We start from the raw sequence: 27,514 nt of genomic DNA, 5'->3' as shown, positions 1-27,514 counted from the left end.
CCATTGGGCAGGGGAAATGCTGGGTGCCCTCCCCACCGATCTGAGCCCCTGAGGGTGCCTCCAGGTGTGCGAACCCCTCCCCCCTCCTCAGCCGCCCCTCAGGGGCTCTGGTCCTGTCTGGCCTCCACTTCTCCTCCCCACTCAGTCCCCTGATGTCCTACCAGTTCGCTTGGGGGTTCTTCCTGTCTCCTTGGGCATCAAGGTCCCCCACCAGCGTCCAGCAGGCACCCTAGTTGTGGGGAGACAGGAACTCTGTGTCTTCCCACACTGCCATCTTGACTCCGCCCCCAGTTTCATTCTTTTGCATGTGGATATCCAGTTTTCCCAGCACCATTTACTGAAGTCTATCCTTTCTCCATTGTGTATTCTTGGCACCCTTGTTAAAGATTAGTTGACCATATATGTGTGGGCTTATTTCTGGGCTCTCTGTTCTATTCCTTTGGTCTATGTGTCTGTTTTTATAGCAGTTCCATACTGATTTGCTTACTATAGCTTTGTAATACAGTTGGAAATCAGGAAGTGTGTTGCCTCCAGCTTTGTTCTTCTTTCTCAGTATTGCTTTGGCTATTTGGGTTTTTATTTTGTTTTTCGTAGTTCCATATGAATTTTAGGATTTTTTTTCTATTTCTGTGAAAAATGCCATTGGAATTTTGGTGGGGATTGCATTGAATCTATAGATGGCTTTGCATAGTATGAACATTTTAACAGTGTTAATTCTTCCAATTCAAGAATACAAAATATCTTTCCATTTGCCTTCTTCGGTTTCTTTGATCAATGTCTTACAGTTTTCAATGTATAGGCCTTTCACCTTCTTGGTTAAATTTATTACTAAGTAATGTTTAAAAAGCTATTGTAAGTGAAATCGTTTTCTTAATTTTTCTTTCGATAGTTCATTGTCAGTATATAGAAAAGCAACTAATTTTTAAATAAATTTTATTTATTTTATTTTGGGCTGCATTGGGTCTTTGTTGCTGTGCACGGGCTTTAGTTGCAGCGAGTGGGGGCTACTCTGTTGCGGTGCACGGGTTTCTCATTGCAGTGGCTTCTCTTGTTGCAGAGCACGGGCTCTAAGTGTGTGGGCTCCAGTAGTTGTGGCACACAGGCTCAGTAGTTGTGGCTCACGGGCTCTGGAGTGCAGGCTCAGTAGTTGTGGCGCACAGGCTTTGTTGCTCTGCGGCATGTGGGATCCTCCTGGACCAGGGCTCGAACCTATATCCCCTGCACTGGCAGGTGGATTCTTAACTACTGTGCCACCAGGGAAGTTCAAAAGCAACTAATTTTTGTATGTTGGTTTTGTATACTGAATTTGTTGATTACTTCTAATAGTTTTTTGGTAGTCTTTAGCATTTTCTAAAGACTAATATATGGTATTAAGATCATGTCATCTGGAAACAAAGTTTTACTTCCTCCTTTCCTATTTGGATGCCTTTCATTTCTTTTTCTTGCCTAATTTCTCTGGCTAGGTCTGTGTTGAATAGAAGTGGCAAGAGTAGGTATCTTTGTCTTGTTCCTGATCTTACAGAGTGGGCATCATTGTCTTGTTCACTACTGGGTATGAAGTTAGCTGGGGGCTTGTCATGTGTGGCCTTTATAACATTGAGGTACATTCTTTCTATACCTAATTTGTTGAGAGTTTTCATCATGAAAGAATATTGAATTTTGTCAGATGCTTTTTCTGTATTTATTGAGATGATCATACGATTTTTATTCTTCATTCTGTTAATGTGGTGTATTGATTTGTGTATGTTGAATCATCCTTGCATGGTAAGGATAAATCCCACTTGATCATGATGTACAATCCTTTTAATGTGCTGTTGAATTCAGTATGCTAGTGTTTTGTTGAGGACTTTTGTGTTCACCGGGGATATTGGTCTGTAATTTTCTTTTCTTGTAGTGTCCTTGTTTGGTGTTGATGTCAAAGTAATGCTGGCCTTGTAGTACGAATTTGGGAGTGTTTCCTCCTCTTCACTTTTTTGGAGGAGTTTGAGAAGGATTGGTATTAATTCTTTAAATGTTTGGTACAATTCACCATGAAACTGTCTGGTCCTGGGCTTTTCTTTGTTGGGAGGTTTTTGACTACTGATTAAATCTCCTTACTTGTTATTGGTCTGTTCAGATTTTCTATTTCTTCATGATTCAGGCTTGGTAGGTTGTATGTTTCCAGGAATTTATCCATTTCTTCCAGGTTATCCAATCTGTTGATGTGTAATTGTTCATGGTAGTCTCTTCCAACCCTTTGTATTTCTGTGGTATTAGTTGTAATGTCTCCTCTCATTTCTAAGTCTTTTCTCTTTTTTTAAAAATTGGTCAAGCTAAAAGTTTGTCAGTTGTTTATCTTTTTTAAAAAAACAGCTCTTAGTTTCACTGATCTTTTCTATAATTTTTCTAGTCTCTCTTTATATCTGCTCTGATCTTTATTATTTCCTTTCTTCTGCTAACTTCAGGCTTAGTTTTTTCTTTTTCTAGTTCCTTGAGGTATAAACTAGGTTGTTTATGTGAGATCTTTCTTTTTTCTATTATTTATTTATTTTGCCTGCGCCATGCGGCTTGCAGGATCTTTGGTCCCCCACCAGCGATTGAACCCAGGCCACAGCAGTGAAAGCACCAAGTCCTAACCACTGGTCCGCCAGGGAACTCCCTCTTTTTTCTTAATGTAGGCATTTATTACTGTGAACTTCCCTCTTAGAACTGCTTTTGCTGCATCCCATAAATTTTGGTGTGTAGTACAAGGGACCCTTGAACAACACAGGTTTGAACTGTGTCATCTACTTATATGCACATTTTTTCAGTAAATATGTATTATATTACTACACAATCCTTAATGCGTTGAATCTGCAGATACAGTCAGCCCTCCGAATATGTGGTTCCGTAAGTTATATGCAGATTTTTGACTGTGTGAAGGGTTGATGCCCCTAAACCCTGCTTTGTTCAAGGGTCAACTGTATTTCCATTTTTGCTTCTAGATATTTTGTTTCCCTTTTGATCCTCTTTGATTTCTTCATCATACTACTTTTTTTTTTTGTTTTGTTTTTGTTTTGCGGTACGCGGGCCTCTCACTGTTGTGGCCTCTCCCGTTGCGGAGCACAGGCTCCGGACGCGCAGGCTTGGTGGCCATGGCTCACGGGCCCAGTCGCTCCGCGGCATGTGGGATCTTCCCGGACCAGAGCACGAACCCGTGTCCCCTGCATCGGCAGGCAGACTCTCAACCACTGCGCCACCAGGGAAGTCCCCATCATACTACTTTTAAGTCTGTTTCTAAAACATTTATTTTTAGATTCTGTAACATAGATGATGACAATCATGCGACTCCCACAAACACCAGACTTGGGGGTGGTAGATTTGGCTCTTTGCGGGGATTTAATAGACGGCAGCAAGGGAGGCTGAGCCTAGTCAAGGTTCCTGCCGTGAGCTCAGCCATCTGCCAGCCCCTGCAGGCAAGTGTTGATCGGCTCAGCATCAGAGCTGTTTGTCGTCAGATGCTTCCCTCAACTTCACCAAGTGAGAACTTCGGTCACTGAGGTAAGACCATTCGAGAATAAACACCACATCCATCCATCTCCTCTCTCCACAGCCAGCAAACGGAAGAGGACCCAGGCGTGCAGGAACTGGAGGCCCTGATAGACACGATCCAGAGGCAAGGGAAAGATCACCCGTGCAGGGACAACATCTGCAAGATGTTTCAAATTTATGACAAGGAAGCTTCAGGACATGTGGACAGGGAGACGTTCTTTAAAATCTGTGACTCTTTTCACCTCCCAGTTGATGATTCCTTGGTTAAGGAGGTGAGTAGGATTTCCTGTTCAGGGTTGATTGCAGAGGCTGGGCACCGCTCACTCGTTCCCAAAGGCAGTTGCATTTGTATTTCATTTTAACTGGGGAAGACTTGGGGTGTTCACATCAGATCTGCTGTTTGGTCCTGATTATGGCATTTGCCCTCGACTCTAGCATTGGCATCCTTTCCTAACTGCTGCTGTAGGGCATCTCTTTAAGTGGGCAGGGGCCAGACAGCACAGAGCAGCCAGTGAACCATGTCAGGGCTAAAGGAGGGTGGCTGCCAAGGGCAGATTGAAAAGGTGGACTGAGCAGGATGGTGGGAACCTTTGACAGCTTCACAGCCTACGTTAGCCCATCAGTAGGGCTGGCGTGGGAGAGGGCGTGACCGCTGCCCTGGACAGCAGCATCTGCCAGTAGGGGTCCATGGTCAGCTGCCAGTGGAGGGATGACATGGACGATCCTCTCCGAGAGTTTCCATGAGGGAGCTGAAGAGGGCATTTCATACCTCTTTTTCGTTATAAACCCCTTTGACCATGGTTCCCCTAGAAGTCGGGACAAACTTTCTCCCACCGTTGCCAACGGTGGCTAATGTTATTGAGACATTCTCACTGATTAAGAACATTGTGATGCTGTAGTCCTTCTTAATGATACGTTAGGAAAAAGGGATGTTTGGAAGTTAGGTCTCATTTAGGGAAGCCTTCTGTTTGGGGCCAGTGTGACTAGGTTGGAGATGAGGGTTTTTCAGATGGGAACATTAGCAAGGAGTGAGGGAGGCAGGTAGAAGGATAACAGTTCAAGTGGGCCAAATACCCATCTAGCTTCCCAAGTCTCAGGCTGACAGCACACCCAGCCTTCGATTTCTTAGGTCATTTGTGCTATCTGTGACCTGACCTGGGAGAGAGGAGCTGCAGTCAGGGGAGGTGGGACAGGGAAAGCAGGGGCGGGATGGATTTGCACACGTCCTTAAAGTAGCCACAGCAGATCGGTGTGCTTACTGCCACTCACAGGTGTTTCAGGGGACTTGGTTTGAGCAGTGACATGACTAGATTTTTCTTTTAGGCTGTGATAGCAGCAACCTCTGCTATTCTAAGTCTTACTCTGTGCTGACTGGATGGACAAAGTCTTGTAATTGAATATAAGAACAAAAATGCTTTGGAAATGACAGTGCTCTTATAAATGTCAAACCTGAAACCTTGGGCAGGCCATTTACTCCATCTGAGCTTTGATTTCGTGAAGATGGGGATACTCTGACCTACCTTTCCGGTTTACAGGATCATTTCAGAATCAGCCAAGGATATATAAAAAGCCTGAGCTGGTTTACAAAGGCAGGGACAGGCACTAAAGAGCGCTGTGCAGCTGAGCTGAAGGCAGCCCATCTGTCTCTCACGGGCTCCCCTTCTCTCTCCCACAGCTCATCAGGATGTGCTCTCACGGAGAAGACAAGATTGACTACTATAACTTCGTCCGTGCTTTCTCCAACTGACCTGCTGAGGACAGAAAGCACAGTATTTTGAGGTTGGGCCTACATATACCTGTACTCTTCATAGAGGCATTTACAGAGCTCTTGAAATTATATTTCCTTTTTGGTTCTTTTACCACTGAAGTCTAAATTAAATTGGATCTTGTAGGAGCTAAGGTTGGTGCCTTATTTAGGGAGGGGAGATAGGGGTGTTGTGATGGTTAATTTTATGTGTCAACTTGACTAGATATGGGGTGCCTGGACATTTCTGGGTGTGTCTGTGAGGCCGTTTCTGGATGAGGTTAATATTTGAGTTGGTGGATGGAGTAAAGCAGATAGCCCTCTCCAATGTGGGTGGGCCCAATGTGGGTGGGCCCCACCCATTCCATTAAAGGCTTGAATAGAACAAAAAGGCTGACCTTTCCCTAATGAGAGAGAATTCCTCCGGCCTGCTTTGACATCGGCTTTTTCCTGCTTTTGGACTCAAACTGAGACATCGGCTCTTCTGGGGCTCCAGCCCGCTGGCCTTCAGACAGGAACTACTCCGTCAGCCCTCAGAGGCCTCCAGGTCGCTGGCAACAGATACTGGAGCTTGTCAGCTTCCTCGGTTACAGGAGCCAATTCCTTAATCGTCAGTCTCTTTCTCTCTGTATATACAGCCTATCGGTTCTGCTTCTCTGGAGAAAGAACCCTGACTAATGCAGGTGTAGAGTGACCAAGATCAGGAGGAGGATGCATGGAATTTGCTCAGACAGACATCAGGTCGGGTGTGGTGCTGCAGACGGTGCTGCCCGCCCCGCCAGGAAGTAGACACCATGTTTTCCAGTTGCAGTTCTAGGCCCATTAGTAGACCTGCATTTTATTTCATTTTATTATTTATTTATTTAAATTTATTTTTGGCTATGTTGGGTCTTTGTTGCTGCGTGCGGGCTTTCTCTAGTTGCGGCGAGCGGGGGCTACTCTTCGTTGTGGTGCGTGAGCTTCTCACTGCAGTGGCTTCTCTTGTTGCGGAGCACAGGCTCTAGGCACGCGGGCTCAGTAGTTGTGGCTCACAGGCTCTAGAGCGCAGGCTCAGTAGTTGTGGTGCACGGGCTTAGTTGCTTTGCGGCATGTGGGATGTTCCTGGACCAGGGCTCGAATCCATGTCCCCTGCATTGGCAGGCAGACACTGTGATAATAGAAAATATCACAGTGTGGTACACTGATTTGTTTCATGAAACTTTTGTTTCAAATGAGTGTGTATTTACTGGGTCATGATGTAAAACATTTCTTTATGTGGGCTGTAGTTAAAAAAAAAAAAAATCTAGAAAAACTGCTTTTAGAGAGCCTGGCCTCAAGATAGGCAGAAAAGACTAGTAGCAGCTACTGGTTATCGACTGAGCTCTGATGGACTTTTCAGAAGCAGGGCTGCTCCTTAGTTGAAGTCAGCCACCAACTTCATCTTTATAAATGCTGTCTCTGATTCCTTCCTACCTGTACTCTGTCTGTACCACCAGGGGCCTGAAAATACCATCTAATTAGGGTGTATCAAGCCCGTATCTGTAGGCTTTAGGGGTACCTGAGAAGATGTCTCTAGATGTTTCCAGAAAATCAAGGGTCACTTGGGTGAGTGACTAGCCTGCTGGTGTAGGAACACGAGCATGTTCCTATAAGAAATTATTGAGTGCTTTATTTGAACCATGAACTTAGCATTTACTATCCCTAAATCTTACCACCACCATTCCCTGTGAAAACAAGCAAACCAGCCAGCCGACACACCCCCAAAATGCTGAGCCCAGATGAGCAAGCAGGCTCAGAAAGGCCGACTGCCCAAGGTCACCAGCTTCTCCGGCTGAGCCGCTTGCTCTCTGTTGGCACCGTGCCTTTGTCTCAGGTACATGGTTCCTGTTGGGTCCTCATAGCCCATGCCTGTCCTCAACTAACTGCACTCATCTCCTGAGCTCTCTCTGGAGATGGTTCTGGAAAAACAGCAGACAGCCATGGGCAACAGGCCATCTGATGCCAGCAGTGTCCTGTGCCCACTGCTGGTACCAACACTCAGACAGCATCTATTCAGCACCTCCACTGACATCTGGTGGCTTTTACACACAGACTTAGCCCCATCCTCTCCTAGCCAAGTGACACCATAACACAGTCGTCCCCCTTATCCACACTTTCACTTTCCAGTTTTAGTTAAACATGGTCAGCCATGGTCTGGAAATATTAAATGGAACGCTCCAGAAATAATTCTTAAGTTTTAAACTGTGTGCCATTCTGAGTAGCGTGATGAGACCTTGCGCCCTCCCACTTTGTCCCTCCCGGGATCCCCAGCTGTCGGCATTGTCAGGGCTCAGTGATCCACGGTCACCTGGAGCAAGTGATCCTCTCCTGACGCGTCATCAGAAGGCCAGTAGAGCCCAGCGCTCCACCACAGCATCTGCATCATCCAGCTCACGCCACCTTGTCACTTGGGCACTCAGTCACCTCACATCGTAAGAAGAAGGGTGAGTGCAGCTCAGTAAGATGTTTTTAGAGACCACATTCACATAACTTTCGTTATGGTGTATGGTTATAATTGTTCTATTTTGTTATCATTGTTAATCTCTTACTGTGCCTAATTTATAGATTTCACCATAGGTAGGTATGTGTAGGAAAAAACATAGCATATTTAGGGCCCAGAACTCTCTGGGGTTTCAGGCATCCACTGGGGGGGGTCTCGGAACATTCCCATGGATGATGGGGGCAGCCGTAGAGCAGGCATCAGGCACAGTGCGCCTCCTTGTGGCGCTTCCTGCCCACACACCCCATGTCACCACACTCCTTTCCACGTTCACACTTCCCTGTTACAGACACCAGTAAAAATGAGGCTTATTACTACCCACCACTCAATGTAACTGACTCCTTCTCCGTCCTTAATTCCAACTCCCTAACTCACATGACCACACGAACAAATATATATCTCAAAAGATATGCAAGAAATGACAGAGTGAAAAATGTTAGAAATGAGGCTGAAATTGATGCAAACTCGTTCTTCATATAAAAGCAAATGTGAGCAATACAAACAAGACTAGTTGATGCAAAGTCTCGCAAAAAATAAAGTTGCCAGCAATATCATTATTTTAAAGCGCTCTTATCCTTTTCAGTCTTCAGGGGAGAAACATACTCTAATCAATTCCCAGACAGCCATCTAAGAGGTGGAATAAAATAATGCTTGCAACTTTAAAAAAAAAAAAAAGCAAATGTGAGCATCCAGATAAAAAGGAATAGAAGGAATTATACCCGAGACAAGCAGGTGAATAATTCAAGGCCTTTTATTCAGTTATTTCAAAAATATTTGTCGATCATTTGTTTCAAAATGTACATTTAAAAAAATCCATACAAAACCGTAATTTGTTTTAAAACCGGACAGAAAAAAAAAGGATTTGGAAAAATGTTCACTGAAAGTAAAAAGAGCCCCCCCCTCCCAAAAAAAACCCTTTTACATGAAAGCATAAATATGGCAGGTACAAATTTTCCTTGAGTTCCTTGTTGAAATTTGGTCCATAACATGAACAGGCTAAAGTAGAAAAACAAAAAAACGCTTTGTCCACATTTGCATTATGAGTTGCTCAGGGCACCGGCAGCCTCAGCTCATCCTTCAGATGTTTGTTAAACAAGAGGAACTGAAAAAAATGAGGTGTGTAGTCTCATTACATAAACACTTGAATCTGTACCCAAGGAAATGGTGGTACTTACAACCAGTCAGATCTGATCAGATGACCAGGGCTGTCCATGTGTGGCCGATTCCCAGGAAAACCTCCTTCCTCTCCACACGAACAAGAAACTCTAGAACCCTTACAGCGAACTGATGGTGATGCCTCAGGTGTCACACGGATCTTATTCCCAGATGCTGACTTATTAATGCCCCATCATGAGGATGTTTTTCCTTTTCAACAGTTTTAAAACTATATGGACTTCAAAGATGATGCTACAGTGTTCCACTTAGAGTGCCACCAGGGTCACAAGAACGACAGCAACAGAGGGAGCGTGGCTACTTTCTTCTGTGGGGATGACGACCACCCTCCCGTGGGTCCTGTCCACCCCAGTGGCCAGGCACTGGAACGGACAGACGGCCTGTGGGAAAGACCACTGGCTAGGAGAGGTATTGCACAACCCGGAAGAGCAAGGACGAGGCAGGCGAGGGGCGGGCACACTGCGTGGGGGGGAGGGGTGCCCTGCAACAGTCCCCCCGGACCCACGTCAGACGGGCACCTGTGAGCGCCGCTTGTGACCGGGAAGTGAGAGTAAACACCTTACCGCAGAAACGCGGGGTCGAACGGGAAGCAGTATGGATGAGAAGAGGCTAGAGCCAGGGTGCCGCCTCTTTCACGTGCAAGGGGAGCTGGATGAGCAAGGCTTACCACGTGGGCCGAGGCGCGGAGGTCTGGTGCCCCTGGGAGCCCTGAGCTTCTCTGACAGGTAGGTGCCCGTGAAGGGGCCCTCACAGCCACCAGACACAAGGGAGAAACCGGACACCACCAGACCCGGACAGTGGCGGTGAGGCTAAGATGAATGAGGTGAAACTGTCGCAATCCGGTCCCTTTAACGTGGAACTGTGCCAGGGCCCGGGGGGCTGGCCACACAGTGCAAGTGGAGGCCAGGAGACCATGGCACATAAGGCACTTCTGACACAAAAAGATACAGGATCAGCTCGGGGCAAAAAGGGGCTGCAGAGAGCTGGAATCCCCGTGCTTTTCGGGGCCCTCCGTAAAGAGAGCGAGCCGCTGGGGGGAGGGGGCAGGGGACTGGCGGTCACCCTCAGCCTTTTGAGAGGAGTCACTGTTCACGAGAGAACTAGGCTCCAGGGGGGAGCTGGTGAAGGCTCCTCGCGGGGCCGGAGACTCGGCCTAAGTTCCAAGTGATCTGTCAAGACCCAGTTCTCCCGTCCTGCCCAGTCCCTCCTGAGGAGCTGGGCTGTGAGCTAGGATGGCAGCTGGGAGGGGGAGAAAGGCCACTCCCCACAGAAGCAGAGGCCCCGGCCATCAGGAACGGGTTCTGTTCACTGGGACGCTGACGCCCCAGCAGGGGAGTGAGTCCCGTGCAGACCTCCCTGCCTCCCTGGCCCCCAGGCCTAGCACAGACCACCAAGGAGGCTGAAGCCCAAAGGAAACCCTACGTGGTGGGGGGGCTTCGCGCCACTTTGAATTTAAAAAGGCTCCCAGGGACTAGAATTCTGTGTGGAATCGGGAGGGGGCGCACTCTCCACCCTATACCTCTTACTCAGCACTTAGGAGAAAGGTCCCCACAGCAAACGCAGCTGCATGCATCCCAGAACAGCCCGCCCGGCGCCAAGGCTTTCAAGTCAAGAGGAGCATCTGCAGAGGTGGCCAGAGCACAGGTGTCGAGTCTGGTTTCTGAAACGTTGGTAGCTCCACCTTGGGACAGGAAGGGAAAAGGTTCTCCCCAAGATGCAGGTCTGGCTCGGCCTGCTTCTCCTTCCCCCAGAACCTGCCCTGCCTTCAGAAGGGGCACCTGTAACCTACTATAGTGTAGCTATCAGAGCCTGGAGGGTAAAAATAACTTCCCATCACGGAGCCTCCAAGGAGGGGCACTGGCAGCTGGGATCACCCGTCCATCCCCCAGCCTCTCCCACGCCACCCTGCCCGGCGCCCCTGCACGCGTGCCAGCCAGGGATGCTGGGAGGGCGGGGGCTGCTGAGGTAGGTTAGCATCTGCTCTCCTCCTGGCGGATGGCACTGAGTGGCCTCTCAAACTTGGGGGTCTGGCCGGGCCTTCACAGAGAGTGTTTAAGACTGAAGAACATAGAACGGCCAAATCAGGACAAGCCAACCCAACAGGCTCTCAGGACGAACTGGAAGTGAGTTCTTTCGGCCCCTGGTAACATGCTTCGAGCCAGCCTGCCATGGCTTGGCTCTGCTCTGAAGCAAACATGCCAGGCACGCCTGGGGTGACAGAACACCTACAGTTTCCCTCTCACCCTCCCCTCAAACCATTCCTGAAAGTGGCCGGTGGGACGCTAGCCTCACGCATGGTCTCAGGGGTTTCACGCAGCAGGAAAGATTTTCCCAACTCTCAATCAGGGACCCAACCCCGTCCTTTAGGAGGTGGCGAGAGTTAGCCCAGCCCCGGGCTGGTGGTACTACCTTAAGGAGGCGCACAGTATGAGGGGCCAACTTACAAGAGACCAAGGGCACACCAAGCACGTGTGCTCTGGCGGCGATCACCTCTGAACGTGAGAAAAGTCACTGCCCGATGGCAGGACCTCGGCTGCAGCTCCCACCTCCCGAGCCCACAGCAAGGAGGCCAGGTACCCGCTGAAGGCATGACTCAGCAGTGCTCCCTGGTGGGGGGGCGGCCTCCTGCACGCAGCAGGAGCAGTGCCAAGGCCAGGGACACAGCCTGGAGAGGACTGGGCCAGGCTTAGGAGGCTGCAGGCTGACGTGGGCTGCACAGCATCCCTGGGCCAAGTAGGAACACCGGCTCAGTCACAGTCACAGCCACAGCCTCGAGCGGGGAGGGAGGACCATTTGGCTGAATGGCTGAGGGGTTCCAGACTGGGCCTGCGGGGTTGGTACAAGCCGCCCTTCCACCAACATTCTGCTTTGCAGCCCAGATAAGTGTCAGGGAAGGAGAAGGAAAGATGGGAAGAATTCGCATTTTCAAAAGCGCTGTCCCTCTCCTAAGGGTAATCAAAATAAGAGAAGATCTTCCCATCTCCCCGGCCTAATCCTGAACAGAGAGATGAGGGTCTACCAGGGTGTCAGGAAGCAAGTCCCCAGGCACTGGTAGATTAAAACTTCTCTCTGATGCAAGTGATCTGGAGAAGGGAGCTGCCTTGATGAAAAGACCCACTTCCCTGCCTTCTGGGTAATAATCCAGTTTGGTTTCTACTGTGATGTCAGGAAGAGGACCAGCACATCAAATGACACTAACATTCTTGTGCCCACAGCATTCAGGCCTCCTTGCTGAGAGCCTAGCTCCTTGCTGGAGGCCTTGTCTTTGGGGAGAGGGGGAGACCATGTGCGGGAAGGGGGCCAAAATATGCACATCAGCACGGCTGTGTCCTGCCCATCTAACCAGCAGAGCGATTCTGAGTCAGCCTGGTTTCAAACCATCTAAAACGCTGTGGGTGTGCTCAGCAGAGGACAACGACAATTCCAAAGGACACTCAGCAAGTGAGGCCAGAGGACAGGGGGCCCAGGTGACCGACCCTGGGGCACCAGGGGCCACGGGGGGCGTAGTGTTCCTGCCGCGAGAGAGATGAAGTCAGGTGCAAGGCCGGCGCCCAGCTGGGCTGCTGGGCCTGGGGTTTAGCACCAGCACGTCCCCGGCCAGGCTGCTTTGCTAACTGCTGCTTGGTTTGGTTTTGGACGCTGGTGAACAGTGGGAAGAGCAATGCAGCTGGACCTGCCGAAGAAAGGCTAGGTTGGCGCCTCCATTGTTTCTGCTGCGTTACTTTCCGGGAGGGCCCGCCGCTCTGGTTGCTTTGCCGCTGCTGCAGAGTGGGAAGACTCACCCTCCTTCAGCACATCCCCGACAGAGAGAGCGGGCTGGTGTCCAGGACCGGCCACTGGTGAGCTCTCCCGAGTCATGGGACCCGAGACAGCACCATCCTTCTGGACTGAGTCATCATGTCCCAAAGCCAAATGCCTTGGCGCTTCCAACTAGCAGCGGCCCCGCGGGGCCTCAAGATGGTGCGCGCAGAACTGGAATCATACTCTCGTCAGTTCCTCAGCACCTAGGAGACGACGATCCAGGAGGGCCAGTCTCCCCTCCTGCTGCCCATCCGCACGGGGATCTGCCGCCGGCCCTGGTGGAGGCTCCCCGGCACGAGGCTGCCGACCCGGACAGGTCCTGGGGATCCGGGTGGGGGACGGCCAGCACTACAGGCTTTGCCTCCTCTCGTTGTAAAAATCAGACACAGAAAAATTGCACAGTAAGGTAAATTAACAAGTAAAAAGAGAAGGAAACAGCTGTGAAGGAAGAGAAAGAGGAGGCCAGCAGAAAGGTAACCGTGAGAGGCCAGGCTTCTAGAAAACCCGACACAGGACAGAGGTGAGGATGTGAGGTGGCTGGAGGGAGGGAAAGAGGAAGATTTTTGGTTTTATTGAGAATGGTTCACAGAGAAAGAAGAGAAAGCCAAGACGTAAAGAAGAGGAAAAGGCCCTGTGTGAAGACAGGTTTCTGCTGTGTGAGATGGGGCATCGGAGCAGGAGGGGGGCCTCCCTGCTGGGCCCGCGAGAGCATTCCTGTTCTCAGCACCTCGGCCCTAAGGAGACTTGAGTTTCTTAGTCCGTGTGGAGGTTCCGTTCTCTGCTTTCACCACTCCGTTTTCGTGGTAACCTGGGAATGAAGGGAGACAAACGCAGTGTTTCCGCTGGGGCAGGGGCGGGAGGCTGCGCACAGGATGAGCCGAGGGGACCTAGGCTGCAGCCCCCACAGCAAAGGGCACCAGCAGGCGGCTCCCAGGGGCTCCTGCCCCCCCCCCAGGGTCTTGCTTCACTTGAGGTGGGTGGTCTCCGACTGTCCTTCCGCGGGAGGGGCTGGATGACACACAGCCACCAGGGAACAGGCAGAGGCCCACCCGCCACCCGCCCAGGCCTGAGGTGGGGCCAGAGCCTAGGCCTCAGCTCCTCTCGGGCCCCTGCGGGGCACCAGCCCCCTTCAGCAAAGGTCCCAGGACACGGAACAGTCAGGAGGAGGTAGAGAGGCTGCAGGGACAAGGCCTTACTCTTCACCTGGCGCTCCTCTGACAGCAAAAGCGTGCTTTTCATTGTTGCCCTAAACACCGCGTTTGCTCGCTCAAAGTCAGGCACACCTGGCTGCAGCCCCCCCCACCCCGTACCCGCCCCACCGCCAGCCGGGCCTGACTCCTTGTCACACGCAGCCGCGCACGCGCCCTTGCCGAGCAGGCCACACCTGGAGAGAGGCCGGCGACTCAGGAAACAGAGCCTGGTGCAGACAGGCCCCCAGGCTGGACAGAGAGCGCGGGGCTGGCAGCGAGCGCCCCAGGACCTGGCGGGGGCCAGAGGAGAAGCGGCTGTCTCCCGAACGCTGCCCCCCAAGCACTGTGTCCCCTCAGGCCACCCCTGAAGAGAGAGGCAGAGCCAGCATCCTGGGAGACGGCCAGGCCGAGATGCGGAGCATGGGGGCGGGTGAGGACCCAGAGAGCATCAGACGCCCTTGATGGGGTCCCTGAGGCCACCCTGTGGACATGCTTCCAGCCAGAGCTCCCCACCCAGCCGCTGCCCTGCCCACCGCAGCCGCGAGGGCCCCCGCCGCGTCGGCCAGCCCCACCCACAAGCCGTGTGCGCCCGGCCACGTGCCAGTCAGGCCCTGGCACGAGCCGAGGAGCCCGGGGCCTGGGAGGAGGTGGGACGGGGCAGGCCTGGTCCAGGGCCCTGGGGGGGGTCCCCGCCCGCCCCGCCCGGACCCGGCACTCACCCGACTCCCTCTTGATGAGCCTGGCTGCCAGCCTGGGCGCGGCGGGCACTCTGCGCTTGGCGCTCTGCTCGCTCCAGTGCTCGCGCCAGTGCCGCAGCTGGGAGTGGATGAAGCGCCACATGAGCCAGGCCTGGGCGGCGCACAGCAGGAGCAGCATGCACAGCCTGTGGGCAGAGGGCTCGGTGGGCTCCGGCTGCACGTGCCCTGGGCAGGGGGCAGGCCAGGACCCCGCAGTGCCCGGCCCGCCACCACCTCCGGGAAGAGCGTGGCCCGTGCCGGGCTCCGCTCCAGTGCCTCAGGGCGGGCGGAGGGACCAGCGGGAGGAGGTGACAGATGTGGGTCCAGCTCCTGTCACACCACCCCATGCCTGCTGGACCCACAGCGCAGAGCACGGCCCACGTAAGCCCCGTGTACGTCGGAAGGATTCAAGTGAACTGAACTACAATGCAGCAGAAATAATTCTAGAAGTGCGGCTTCTCACCCGGCGAGCCACGTAGAAGCTGAGCAACCTGGACAAACCTCTGACCCCTGCTGGGCCCCGGGTGTCATGGAGACCGTGGCCTCCTCGCTGCCCTCCTGGCCGCTGTGCGAGGCCACTGGCCACACCGTTGAGAACACGCTGTAAAGAGCCCACGCGTGGTTGTAACAGCCAACTGAGAGGCTGGACGTGAACCCGGCACCCCCAGTGAGGCGCAGGCCAGGGGAGGAGCTCCCAGCGGCACCAGCACCAGGCCTGCAGCCTGACGGACCGGGGCCAGGGAGGGAAGACGGATGTGATGGAAGCAGGAGGCTGGCATCTCTTCTCCCCTCGGGCCAGATGTCTGAGATCCCCCCCTGAACATCACGGTGCGGGAGACCCAGCGGTCTGCGGCCTCCTGACCTTCGGCAGAAGTTGTGCCGAGTTCGGGAGGCTCCTGCCCAACTCACCTGCAAAGTAACGTGTTGAAGTTCCCTTTCTCGGGGTCAAAGGCCTGGTTTTCCACGCGAGCGAGGCCAAAGCCAATGGCCAGCACGGCGAGGGTGAGGATGAAGAGGCGGGTGACTGCAAATGCAGCAGCCCAGGCGTTAAACCTGCCCGAGGAGCGGGGGACGTACGTCAGCCTTCAGGCAGCAAGCGGGGAGAGGGTCCAAGGGTGGCCGAGGAGGGTGCTTGAGGGACGAGGTGTCCAGAGTAAGACGCTCCAGGAAAAAATAACCCCAGGGCCCTGCCTACCGCCAGCGCGGGGCCCTCCCCTTCGCCGGGCCTCAGCCCGTCCACATCACTCACAGCTTCTCGTTGTTCTCGTCTGCAAAGTAGCAGAGCCGAGCCGTGTGGAAGAGGAACTCGGTCGAGTACTGCAGCAGGAGCAGGACCAGGCCCAGGCGGCTCAGGCTGTGGAGACACAGACAAGCCTCACAGTCCCCACGAGGCACCGCGAGAGCGGGGGGCAAGGGGCCTGGGCTCCTCTCTCCACTCCCGCCCTCCCTGCGAGCCCCGCCTCATCCTTCAGGATTCAGATCTGCTGCCACACCTTCAAGAATTTTCCTTAATACCGACATGTCACCTGTCCCGTCTGGGCCCAGCGCCCCTCCTGCTCCCACTGTGGCCCTGGCTGCCTTCGCAGCACCTGTCACTCTGTGTTCATCACCTGGCACGGGACCACGCACAGAAAAGGTGCTCAGAACAAACTGCTGAGCTTTGCGTGTAGAAATATGAGGGATTGGCGGGAGGAGATTCCTACAGTCTGATTTTTTTTGTCATCCAAGTCTTCACAGCCAAGAGGTATACGAAGAAGCAAAACTCAACACAACATCAAAATATGTGCTAGTGAACCAACCTCTTCAAACACGAGCCCCCATTCCCACGCCCCCTGCTCACTTCCGGTCACGATGCTCTTACTGACTTTCCCAGGCAGTCTGCTGCCAATGGTCGGCTGTGGTTCAAACAGACGCAAGAAGGCTGCACAGTGAAGTTACAGGTGCTGCTGAGCAGGCAGGGCCTTGGGAAGTCAGGGAGATACTGGGGGGCTGGGTGGAAAACCCGCGGGCCATGCTGAAGAGGGACCCCGTGATTCCACCCAGGGGGACCAAAGAAGTGTGGAGTCATTCAGGAAAGTCACTGGATTCTGAGAACGGTCAAGAGAATGATGTGAAAACCCAGTGTCTCCACACAGCCAAAGGTGGCCAGCAGGATCCTGCCCTTGACCATCTCAAGACTTACCGCCCAGCTCTGCTCCCACCTCAGGGCCCTGACCCTGTGGTCCCCTCTCCTGCACAGCTCCGCCCAGGTATCCACCTGCCTGGCTCTGTCACTCGCGCCTCTCTCTACCCGAGTCCCCTCCTCAGAGAGCTCTTCTCACCACAGGGGGCCAAGTGGACGAGTCAGCCGTCCCATCACCCTGCGTTACTTTCCTCCTCACACTTAACCACCTGGGGAAACTCTCTCATTTCCTTATTTATGGTCCACCCCCCGGCCCACAGAGCAGGAGAGCAGGGCCTTGTCTGCCTTCACCCAGATGGAACTGCCCCTCCTGAAGCAGGGCTGGGCCCACGGGTGAGTGAAGGCCCCCAGGGCCCAGCTCTCCCCAAACAAGACCCCGCATCGCTGGCCACTTCAAAGTTCTGTCTTCCTTGGGAAATCCTGCAGCCGAGGGTCTCTCCTTTCCCCACACTCACTCACTTCTGAAAACTAGATTAAAAGGAGTGGAGAGGGGCTTCCCTGGTGGCGCAGTGGTTGAGAGTCCGCCTGCCGATGCAGGGGACACGGGTTCATGCCCCAGTCCGGGAGGATCCCACGTGCCACGGAGCGGCAGGGCCCGTGAGCCGTGGCCGCTGAGCCTGTGCATCCGGAGCCGGTGCTCCGCAACGGGAGAGACCACAACAGTGAGAGGCCTGCGTACCGCAAAAAAAAAAAAAAAGGAGTGGAGAGAGGCGGCCGCACCTTGAGCCGGGCCGGCCTCGCTGGGGCCGGGCCAGCATGATTGCGAAGGACCGGCTGCTCTGCCTTCTGTTCTAGCCTCTTTCCAGAACAAGAACTCGGCCCAAAGAGGGTCAGACCCTGCCCTGCTCCTCTCCGTCCCCATCCTCGCGGCACGGCTTCCTCACACCCACCCGCCCACCCGTACAGGAGGCTGCGACACAAGAGCAAAGCTGCACCTACACGGCCTCTGCCCCTCAGAGGCCCAGCCAGGCACGGATGCCGCTCTCGGCCTCCAGAGACCACAGAGCAGACCCGGCTCCGGTCCCCCGGGTCAGTCATTCTCACGGGATGCCTGCCATGCGGACCGAGGAGACCCCGGGCACCTGAGCAGGTTATACAGCGCGTGCTCTCCTATACCGCAAAAGCCAAGCCCAAGGAAAGTCCAAACTAGAAGGACAGGTCCTGCTCAGCAGTGATTCTCTTCATAACAGAGACACTCAAGGCAACAGCAACTCTGCTGACGTGAGGACAACCAAGCAGTGATGACTCTACCCTTCATTACAAATCGAAGGGAAGGGGAGTCCGGGGCCACGAGCTCTGACAGCGCCGCCGGCGGGATGCACGGGGCAGGAGCCCCGCTCAGGCTGCCCTCAACCGGCAAAGCCCTGGTTCACGGCCCGCGTCCCTGGGATCCTTCCCTGGCCCTGTCTCGGGTTGAGGTAGTCGCTCCTCTGGGTTCCCACGGCAGGTGGTCCCTACGGTAGCACAGTGCTCATCCCACTAACCGTCTTTACCTTTGTCTGTAACTGTCTCTCCTGCTCGGCAGAGAATGATCCAGTAACCATAAAGGAACCCTCCATTATCCATCTGTGTGTTCCCAGGTCTTACCATGGTGCTCGGCACACAGTAAGTGTCTAAGAAATGCCTCCTGATTAAATGACTGTGTGGAGAGAGGCACAGACATAAAAGGCAGGGAGATCTGGCCCGCTCCGGGTGTCACTCACTTGAAGAGGTACGCGCCCGCAATATGGACCAGGTACAGGCAGATGTACTGGAGCTGCCGGGGAATCTCCTCCTGCAGACAAGAGAGGCAAACAGGACATGTGCTCATTCCCTAACTGGAGATGCAGGGGGAGGCAGAGGAACAGGGGGAGTGCAGAAGGACATGGCAGGCCTGCGGAGCGGGGCTGCCAGACAGCCCCAGGTCCCACCGGGGACACGCGCACCTGGCTGCACAAAGTCTGAAGGCGACTCAGTGGTCAGGGGGCGGGACTAGGTTGAGAAAGAAGAGACAGGGACTGGGGAACAGGGCTTTAGGAAATCAGCCAGAGAGAAGCTTTAAAAAAAAAACAAAACTGAAGGAAAGGCAAAGAACTCTCCATCTGCTCCCCCGAAGATGAGTCAGGCCCCCCAAAGCCACATGTCTCGTGTGGGAGTCTGACAAGGCAGCCCCCCTCCTGGAGGTCATCAGGGAGATTCCAACAGGCACTGGCTCAGCATCTCACTCAACCCGCCAACACACCCCCGTGTCCACCCCCACACGTGGGCGGCCAGAGGGAGGGCCAGCAGCATCAGAGGGGCCACCAGTACTCACCTTCCGTACCTTCTGGAAGTAGAGCTCAGGAAGTGCGTGCAGCCAGTAGGCCAGCTGGCACAGGTAGAAGAACTTCACCTGGAAGCTGGAGACAAGGGGGCCAGTCACCCAGAGGGATGGAGAGAAGCGCCTACAGGTGCTCGCCAAGCACAGGGTGGGGTGGGGGCAAGGGCCAGGCGGTGTGAGGAGCTGGGCCGAGAGGGAGGAATGGAGGGGCGGGGGCATGGTGAGCTCCACGCCCGAGCCCAGGACACTGCTCCACACACAAGACCATGCACGTGGAGGGACATGGAAAGTCCATGAAAAGACACAAGAAGGATGAAGAGAGAGCAGAGGAGGGAAGGCTGAGGAGGGGGCTGAATCCAGAGCGCTGTCGGGGCAGGAGATGGCAGGTGGCAGGAATGAGCTGAGGAATAAAGGGGTCTCAGCACCAGAGGGAGGACCTAACTCTGCTCAGTCCCCAGTGCTGCTGTTCTAAGGGCCGTGGTCTCTGGGGGATGTGGGCCCAGCTCTGCCCTCCCGGTGTCCTGTCGGCGCAGGAGAGGAGGGGCACTGCCTCCCGTGGAGGCCTGAGGGGAGATGTGTGCAGACGTGTGCAGGTGCCAGGAGGGCGCAGCCCAGAAAGCTCCGTGCAGAGGCTCTGCTTCCCTGCCCCTCCCAGGCGCTGTAGGAACCTGCTACAGACCCAATGTTTGCACCCCCTCGAAATTCACACGTTGAAATCCTAACCCCTACGGTGATGGTACCGGGACGTGGGGCCTCTGGGAGGTGATTAGGTCATGGGGCTGGAGCCCCCAGAGTGGGATTAGTGACCTTGTGAAAGAGGCCCCTCTCTGCTTCTGCACGTGAGGACACAGAAGATGTCATCCATGAAGCAGAAAGCGGCCTCACCAGACACTGGGTCTGCCAGCCTCCAGAACTGTGAGGAGGGGATGTCTGCTGTTTATAAGCCCCTGGGAACCCTGCCACCTGCGGTGCTCTGTGAGGGCAGCCTGGGCAGAGACAGGACCCTGTGCCCGGGCTCCTGCAGTTGACGTGTCATTTCAGGAATTGCCCATAAGAACACGGGGAGGAAGCAGCTCCCAGACGTCTGCCTCCACGACACTGGGCCCTGCCAGGCTCGGGGGCGCTCTGGTCCTCGGGCTCGCCGGCCTGTGTTCTGCCCACATTGTGGGGCGAGAAGCCAGTGCACCAGCCCGCTCCTCCCTGGGGACCGAGGGTGACAATACTCACGGGAGGTACACATGCGGATAGTCTTCCCAGAGGCTCCTTGGGTTTGTTAAATATCCTTCCTGTAGTGGACGGGAAGAGACGGCGTTTAGAAATGTGAACGTGAGGCCTGCTGGGCGGGCCCGGGGGTCAGGGGTCAGGGTCAGGGTTGCACCTAGTCCCCAGCTGCCAGCATGAGGAAGGAACAGGAAACATGAACATGGAACCCCTCTGGCACTTGGCCCGTCTCTTTACTATGGAAGAGAGCCGTGATGTAGGAGGAAGAGCCCTGCTCTGGGGTCAGAGGACCCGAGTCTGACTGTGGGTCTGACACTGATCAGCTGCGTCCTCTGAGCGAGTCGGTCTCCCTGGGCTCCAGCTGGCTCCTCTGCAAAACGAGGATCAAAATACCCTCCAGAGTTATTGTTAGAAATAAATGTGACAGTTTATGTTTACGTGACAGCGTCGAGTGTTATGCCTGGCCTGCAGGCACTCAGGAAATGCTTGTAGAGTGAATGAGCAAATGGACCCCAGAGCCACCGTCCCCCGGAAAAACGAAAAGCCTACTTTGGCTTTTCACCACCACAAATAAAAAGTATGGCAGGACCCCCCAGGCCTCCCCAACGGGCCTCACGTGTGACACTTATCACATAGCACCATCACTGCCGGCCGCCAGGGCTCTGCTCGTGCCTTCTTTTCTGGCTTCTTTTTCTGGCGCCTCCTTGCATCTCCAGTATCTAGCCCAGGTCCTCTTACAGAGTAGGGGAGGTGACCTGAAAACCCTCCTGTTACAAAACATCTGGACATGCTGGATGCAATCTAACAAATGTTCTTTTCAATGCAAAGCTGAGCTCACAATAAGAAAGGGAAAACCCGAGGGCCCAAGAGGGTAGGGAGCTAAAAGCCTGAGCGGGTGAGGCTGTAGGGCCAGAGCTTTCGCGCCTGCGTGGGAACAGAAGACCCTTAAAGGGCCAGCACCCCATAGAAAAGGGAGACTAGGAAGGGTCCGACGAGCAAGGCAGGGAGAAGAGGACCATGTCTGCTCACCCGGGGCTCAGGATGGAAACAAAAATATGACCCCCTGAAAATCTGTAACTTCAGATTCGCTTTCACGTGGGTTTGGAGCTCAAATGGACATCACCTGTGTGTCTAGGCGCCCTCACGCTAAGAACTTGGTATTAACAGTATCTGTGGGCCGGTGAGGCCATCGGGACGTACTTCCATCCGAGAACGTACAGGGTTCTCACACACACAACCTTGCTAAAGATGAGTTTATAATCCAAGATTACAGAACATACGCGGAAACGGCCCACCATGAGCAAAAGGAGGCTGACGCCACGCGACGCTCAGAGAGGGCGGAGGAGGTGACGCCAGCCTGACCTCCTTTTAGAAACAGGGAAAGGAGGGAGTTCCCAAAACAAGGGGGCTTCTTGGCAGCACGACTGAATTCTGAGCTGCGCCTCAAGCCTCCTGGTCCAAGCGCCCCAGGCCTGGCTGTCCTGGTGAGTCAGAAATAAACCAACCGACTGGTGGCTTTGATGAGGAGGCCCAGAGCCTCAGATGTTCCCACCGGGACTGAGGACGGGGCTGCCCTGGGCGGCGAGGAGGCCCAGCAGTTCCCAGAGGAGCCTCCAGGTGACTACTGGAGCCTCAGTCATACTCCCACCCAGACCCTGAGTCCCTAAGTGCCCCTGGACATTTCAGATACGACCAGGGCCTCATTAGCACAATGACTCAACAGACGGGTCCCATCAGGCGCAGGCCCCAGGGCAGTCACAGTAACTTAGGTTTGAAGGAAAGGGTCTCCCCACCAGACCCTCCCGGCCACATTCCATCTCCCCCTCAGAGTCCGGCAGAGGTGGGAGGCTCTGGGGCGCGCGGGGGTGGGAGGAGAGGGCTTTTCCGCACCCACACTGGGGCCACCCCTCTCTGCCCCCCACACACCGCCTGCATCAGATGCCGGCCCCGGGCACACAGGTTCACGGCCTTCGCCCTCCCTACCCCCCTTTTCCAGGGAAACCGAAGTGGGGAGGCCATTCCTTCCTAGAGGAAACACCAATGTATTTAAGGACGAAAATGGTACTTCTGGGATCGAAGTGGGAGAAGAATTTCCGCCAAAAAGACTGGCCAAGAAAAGCAGCCCTGACAGAAATCTAAGAGCTCAAAAAGCCCAGACGATCCTGTGATTTTAAACAGGGACCCTCCCCAGCTTGGCGCTTTACTTAGGAGACAAAGAAATCAGAACTGTGAAGCCAACCAGCAGAGAAAACGCCCCAGAACAATGCTGCCGGCCTGTGAGGGGCAGTCCCGGGCGGAGGGAGGCAAGCAAGGCGGCCAGAGGAAGAATGACTCACTGAGACCAGTCTTTTCCAGACCTCGGGCCAGGCAACCGCCCAGGGAGGCTGGGCCGGGGCCCCTCGGAGCTCAGCACAGCACACCGAGTGTGGGCTCGCCCCCAGATCCCACCCGCCAGTGGGCCTGCCGTCTGGGGGGGCGGCCTTTAAGATCCTCTGTTCTCTCCTGATTCTACAAATCAACCAGGAGCAAGGGAGGCCTCAGCGGGCTGGCACACCCCCTCCCCTCCCCTGCAGTCTTCCTTTCCAGTGGATGAACAAAAAGCACCACAGGAAGAGAGAGCAGTATCTAGTCCTGACACAGCCAGCTGCTGCCTGGACCCAGTGGTCCTTCAGGAACACCCACTGCTGAGGTTCTGCTGCAGGCAGTCTGTGTGTCAGAAGGCAGCCCTTACCTGAGCCCCTGCCTCAGAGGCGCTCCCGCTGAGCGCTGGGCTGCAGGTTTAAACTGTGAAGGGAGGCACCCTGGGAAGCCAGGCACCCTCCCACCCTGCTTTCCCAGTACAGCGTTTTGCTTCCCCTGAACGATGAACAGTAGCTGAGAGCTAGACTAAAGGTAGGAGGTCGACATTCTTATTAAATTATCAGTTGGCCCATCTACGACCCCATCACCCTGCCTGGATCAATGCAGAGAGAAATGTCTGAATTCAACACCAAGATCAAGCTGGTTATTTCGTGGGGGGAGGGGTTTAGGGTCAATTTTTACTTTCTTTTTCAAACTTTTATGTATGGCTTATTTTTTTTTAAATGATCATCTATGATGTTCATAAAAACAAGCAATTCATTACTTTAAAAACTGTTGAAGGTTGGAACAAGAAGAGGCATTCGCAGTCGACTTATTCCCTCTCAGGACAATATTGAGTGAGCACCTAGCGTGCACCAGGAACTGCGCTTGGGGGATAGCAGTGCGCACGGTGCCTGCTCCCAGCAGCTCGGGGGCTAGTATGAGGGAGAGGCAGGCAGCAGAGAACACACAGCTCAAGAAAATGCCACAGCAACAGGCATGGTGCAGCAGACACAAGTGTGCGGGGAGTTCTCTGCAGAGGTTACGTGTAGGTGGAGACCTGGATGGCACGGGGTGTCAGGGGACAGAGCGCTGCAGCAGAGGAAGCACCCCTGCAAAGCGCAGGAGGCAGGAGAGCCAGGAGAGTCAGAGGAACAGTGGGGCTGGGGCCAGCGGGCCAGACGGATAAGGCCAGCAGCACCCGGAGCACAGGAGTGAGGAGGGAGACCCACTTCAGCACGAGCGCGACAGGGGATTTGAGGCAGGGGATGCGAGACCTGGTTTATGTTCTAAAAAGATCTGTCTGGCTGGGCAGACGATGGATTGGGGTGAGCGGACACAGGAGTGGAAACGGCCTCCTTCCGGAAGTGGTCCAGCAAGAGATGCAGCTCAGGGCCTCCTGACCGTGGCACTAGTGACACCTGGGGCCAGACTGTCTTTACTGTGGGGACTGTCCTGGGCACGACAGGACATTCTGCTGCATCGCTGGCCTCGACCCACTAGATGCTGGTAGCATATCGTCAAGCATCCCCTGGAGAGACCCATGGGCCCGGGGGCAGAGGTGCAGGCAGAGAGCAGGCGAGACGCTCCATGTGCTGGTGGCAGTGGGTGGGGGAACCTGCCGATGGACTGACCGGAGAGCGAAAGAGAAGAATCGAGAACGAGTTCATCATAACAGAAACATAGGATTTAAAAAACTAGCTGTTTTCACTCCTTTTACAAAACGACCCTCTCTTCTTCAGTCACCTTCACTCCGTGCAGAATGGCCTGGAGGGAGCAGGTGAGGTCTGAGAGCCACACGATGTATCAGGACCTGGGGTCACTGGAACTTTCCAGGCTCCCTTGGTCTCTATTCTCCTTCTGGAGATGCTGAGTGGAGACCTGGCTATCACCATGGTAAAAGCCTGTTATAAACGTCCCCAGAAAAGCGTAGCAGCTCCAGACTAACGAGCATCATTTCTAAGCCCTGGACGGCCCAGGAGCCTTGCACACTCTGGAACTGGGGGGAAGTCCCTTGGCTGTTGGCCTGCGAATCTGGTGAAACTGGGTCACAGCTGGGGTGGACGGTGGGTTGAGGCAGAAAGGGCAAAAGTGATTCAGAGATGAGGCAACGCTTCTCCTGCAAGAGCAGTTAAATGTCCGTGGGACCCGAGGGCTGTTCTGCTTCAAGGCAGCTCGGGGTCTCCAGAGGCCGCGTAAACCAAACACCCAGTGGCTGGGAGAGGCCTGAGCCCAGCCGTACCTAGACTTCCCGGGGCCGCACGTGTGCTGCACAAAGGTAGGGGGCGCTACTCACACAGACCACACACAAAGTCTGCCCCAGGGGGAGTATAATGTGGCAGGCCTGCTCCAGAGCACAGAGGCCTTGGGCCCTGCATTTAAAATTCCTATTGTTCTGTGATTAAATGATAATAGAAATAAAGGTAATATACAAAAGGGCATGCTGAGTCCAGCTTTGAGAATATGGATTCAGCGTTCAGCTCGCAGACAGATAGGTTGGTCTTGAAGACGGGAAAGCTCATCACTGTTGCTAAGGAAGGGGAAGGGGGTGAGAGGTCAGGGGAGGCAGGGAAGGAAGCTTCTAGGAGGTCACAGGGTTGCTGAATTTTCCAAGCCCTGGCCCTGGATTTCTCACAGGACAATTCTAGCTCCTGAGGAAGAGACCCGGTTACAGACAGGAGGTGCTCCAGGTTGGGGGGGATGGAGGGGATTAAACACTTCCTAGGACGACAGCTTGTTACAAAGGACCCCGAAAGGCTGTCCACATTCCTTTGTACGAAGGAATTTTGCTGTATCAAAGGTTGCTTGAAATAAGAGTATTCTTGTGCAAAAGGGGAGATGAGTCAACTGTCTGGTCCTCCAGGCATTCGTAGAAACAGCACTGACTCTGACGGGACCTGACATGCACGCAGGGGGATGCTGGCCGAGCCTCGGCAGGCCGGTGTGGTGCAACAGAACCAGACCCTCAAGTCCAAGGCCTGGCCACTTCAGAGCCACGTGACCATGGGGCCTGAGCTTGGATTTCTTCAATCCATAACACAGGTACCGGAATGAACATAAAACTCAGCTCAGGGGACAGCACCGTGCGAGGGCCCCAGGACGGAACACAGAGCTGTGGAGCTATACGCTGTCATCACCGTGACATCACATCATAACGACAACAAGTGTTTACTTCTGGACCAGAGGACGCTCCCCAGCTATTAAACAGCATCTAAACCACTGACTCCTCTCTCCCGGCGATAACATGGCAGCCCGGGCCCCAGCCATCAGCAGCCCCTAGGACCACTCACCGTGACCACCACGTAGAAGCACCAGATCACCGAGCTGAGGTGAAAGACGACCAGCTGTCCAGATTCGTTGAACTTGCTGTGCTTGACCTTGGAGAGGTGAAGCCGTTTGCTGATTTTCTAAAGAAGAGAATCCTGCATATTAACATGAGTGTACAGGTAACGGCAGGTTTCAAACTCCTGTTTTCTCCCCACAAAAGGGCTGAAGTTTGAAGCCAGCCTCATCCAAGTTATTTCATGGAAGCCTCGTGTGTGCGTATAGTGTTTAGTTTAAGGCAAGCATTTTGAGAAAGCGGCGAGATGAATGTCTTTAGCTGAGATGTAAAGAAAACATCCCCCAAGGGTTGCTGTGTTCGACCCCTGAGGACATCGTGTCGTCATACGTCAGGCAGCTCCCTCCCGTTAATAAACACTGTGGTCCCACGTGCTACGAAGGCTTTGAGGGGGACGGAGACCAAACTGTGGTGCAGGAGATCCGGTTGCTGTAGGACCAACCAGGGCCTCCAAACAAAGCGGAAGCCTCACAGCTGCAGCCGCTCCACCCGCCGAACCCCCCCAGCTTCCCATCTCGGAATCCAGACACGTCACTCACGTCTAAAATGTACTCCTGCACCACAGCGTGCAGGATGATGGTGATGAAGATGTAGAACAAGACTGTGACCAGGTCCTTCGGCCCGTAGTGGTAGTGCACCGTCTCGCCATCTGTGGAGGCAACGAGAGCCACGTCAGCATCCCTGGGTGAGGAAGTGCTCTGGGACCCAAAACTGAAAGGAGATCTGGAGCAGAATGTGCTATCAAACGCTTCCCTTTGGCTGTAACCCCAGACTTAGAGGATGTTTTTCCCGAGAACCCCACCCACCCTCTGGACTTGGCCCTTGGGAGCACCAGTGCAGAGGGGAAAGGAGAAGCCAGCACAGGGCATATCATGACGATGTCTCCTGATCGGGGCAGGAAGGCACAGTGGCTGCAGCCAGCAACTGGAGACCACCAACCTCCATCATTCCCTGGCTGTGTGACTATAGAAAAGTGACCAACCTCTCTGAGGCGTAATCGCCTTCCCTGTAAAAATGGGATTGCAGTTATACTTCATCGAGGAAGCATGATGCAGGGTTAAGAGTGCGGACTCAGGACTTCCCTGGTGGCACAGTGGTTAAGAATCCGCCTGCCAATGCAGGGGACATGGGTTTGATCCCTGGTCCAGGAAGATCCCACATGCCACAGACTAACTAAGCCCGTGTGCCACAGCTACAGAGCCTGTGCTCTAGAGCCCACGAGCCACAACTATCGAAGCCTGCGCACCTAGAGCCCGTGCTCTGCAGCAAAGAGAAGCCACCGCAATGAGAAGCCCACGCACCACAACAAAGAGTAGCCCCTGCTCTCCATAACTAGAGAAAGCGCGCAGCAATGAAGACCCAACGCAGCCAAAAATAAAAATAATTTAAAAAAAAAAAAGAGTGTGGACTCAGAAACCTGAGCTTGTATCAAAGCTCTGCCATTTATTTCCTCCCTCTT

The 27,514-nt window shown here is 54.1% G+C and overlaps 2 protein-coding genes across 4 annotated transcripts in view; one reads left to right on the top strand and one right to left on the bottom strand.

Annotated features, from left to right (window-relative positions):
* Positions 1–5,402, top strand: part of EFHC1 (EF-hand domain containing 1) — a 64,908-nt gene extending 59,506 nt beyond the window's left edge. For both annotated transcript variants that reach the window (XM_079934900.1, XM_079934901.1), the window contains 2 exons: positions 3,572–3,782; positions 5,186–5,402. In XM_079934900.1, coding sequence (XP_079791026.1) covers positions 3,572–3,782; positions 5,186–5,257 — 283 coding nt within the window. In that variant the 3' untranslated portion in view covers positions 5,258–5,402. The remainder of the gene's footprint in view (positions 1–3,571; positions 3,783–5,185) is intronic.
* Positions 5,403–8,283: 2,881 nt separating this feature from the next.
* The window catches only part of TRAM2 (translocation associated membrane protein 2), a 76,240-nt gene continuing 57,009 nt past the window's right edge, over positions 8,284–27,514 (bottom strand). The window contains exons 3-11 of one of the 2 annotated variants that reach the window (XM_079934437.1): positions 26,595–26,704; positions 26,006–26,122; positions 20,382–20,440; positions 19,149–19,233; positions 18,559–18,629; positions 15,923–16,027; positions 15,583–15,726; positions 14,656–14,819; positions 8,284–13,554 (exon numbers count right to left, since the gene is read on the bottom strand). In XM_079934437.1, coding sequence (XP_079790563.1) covers positions 13,481–13,554; positions 14,656–14,819; positions 15,583–15,726; positions 15,923–16,027; positions 18,559–18,629; positions 19,149–19,233; positions 20,382–20,440; positions 26,006–26,122; positions 26,595–26,704 — 929 coding nt within the window. In that variant the 3' untranslated portion in view covers positions 8,284–13,480. The remainder of the gene's footprint in view (positions 13,555–14,655; positions 14,820–15,582; positions 15,727–15,922; positions 16,028–18,558; positions 18,630–19,148; positions 19,234–20,381; positions 20,441–26,005; positions 26,123–26,594; positions 26,705–27,514) is intronic. The other variant, XM_079934438.1, reaches the window with a different exon arrangement.

Source organism: Stenella coeruleoalba (genome assembly GCF_951394435.1).
Source record: "Stenella coeruleoalba genome assembly, chromosome: 10".
In the NCBI taxonomy this organism is placed as follows: domain Eukaryota; kingdom Metazoa; phylum Chordata; class Mammalia; order Artiodactyla; family Delphinidae; genus Stenella; species Stenella coeruleoalba.
Note: the sequence above shows the minus strand (reverse complement) of the source record. Positions and strands in the feature narration are given on the sequence as shown.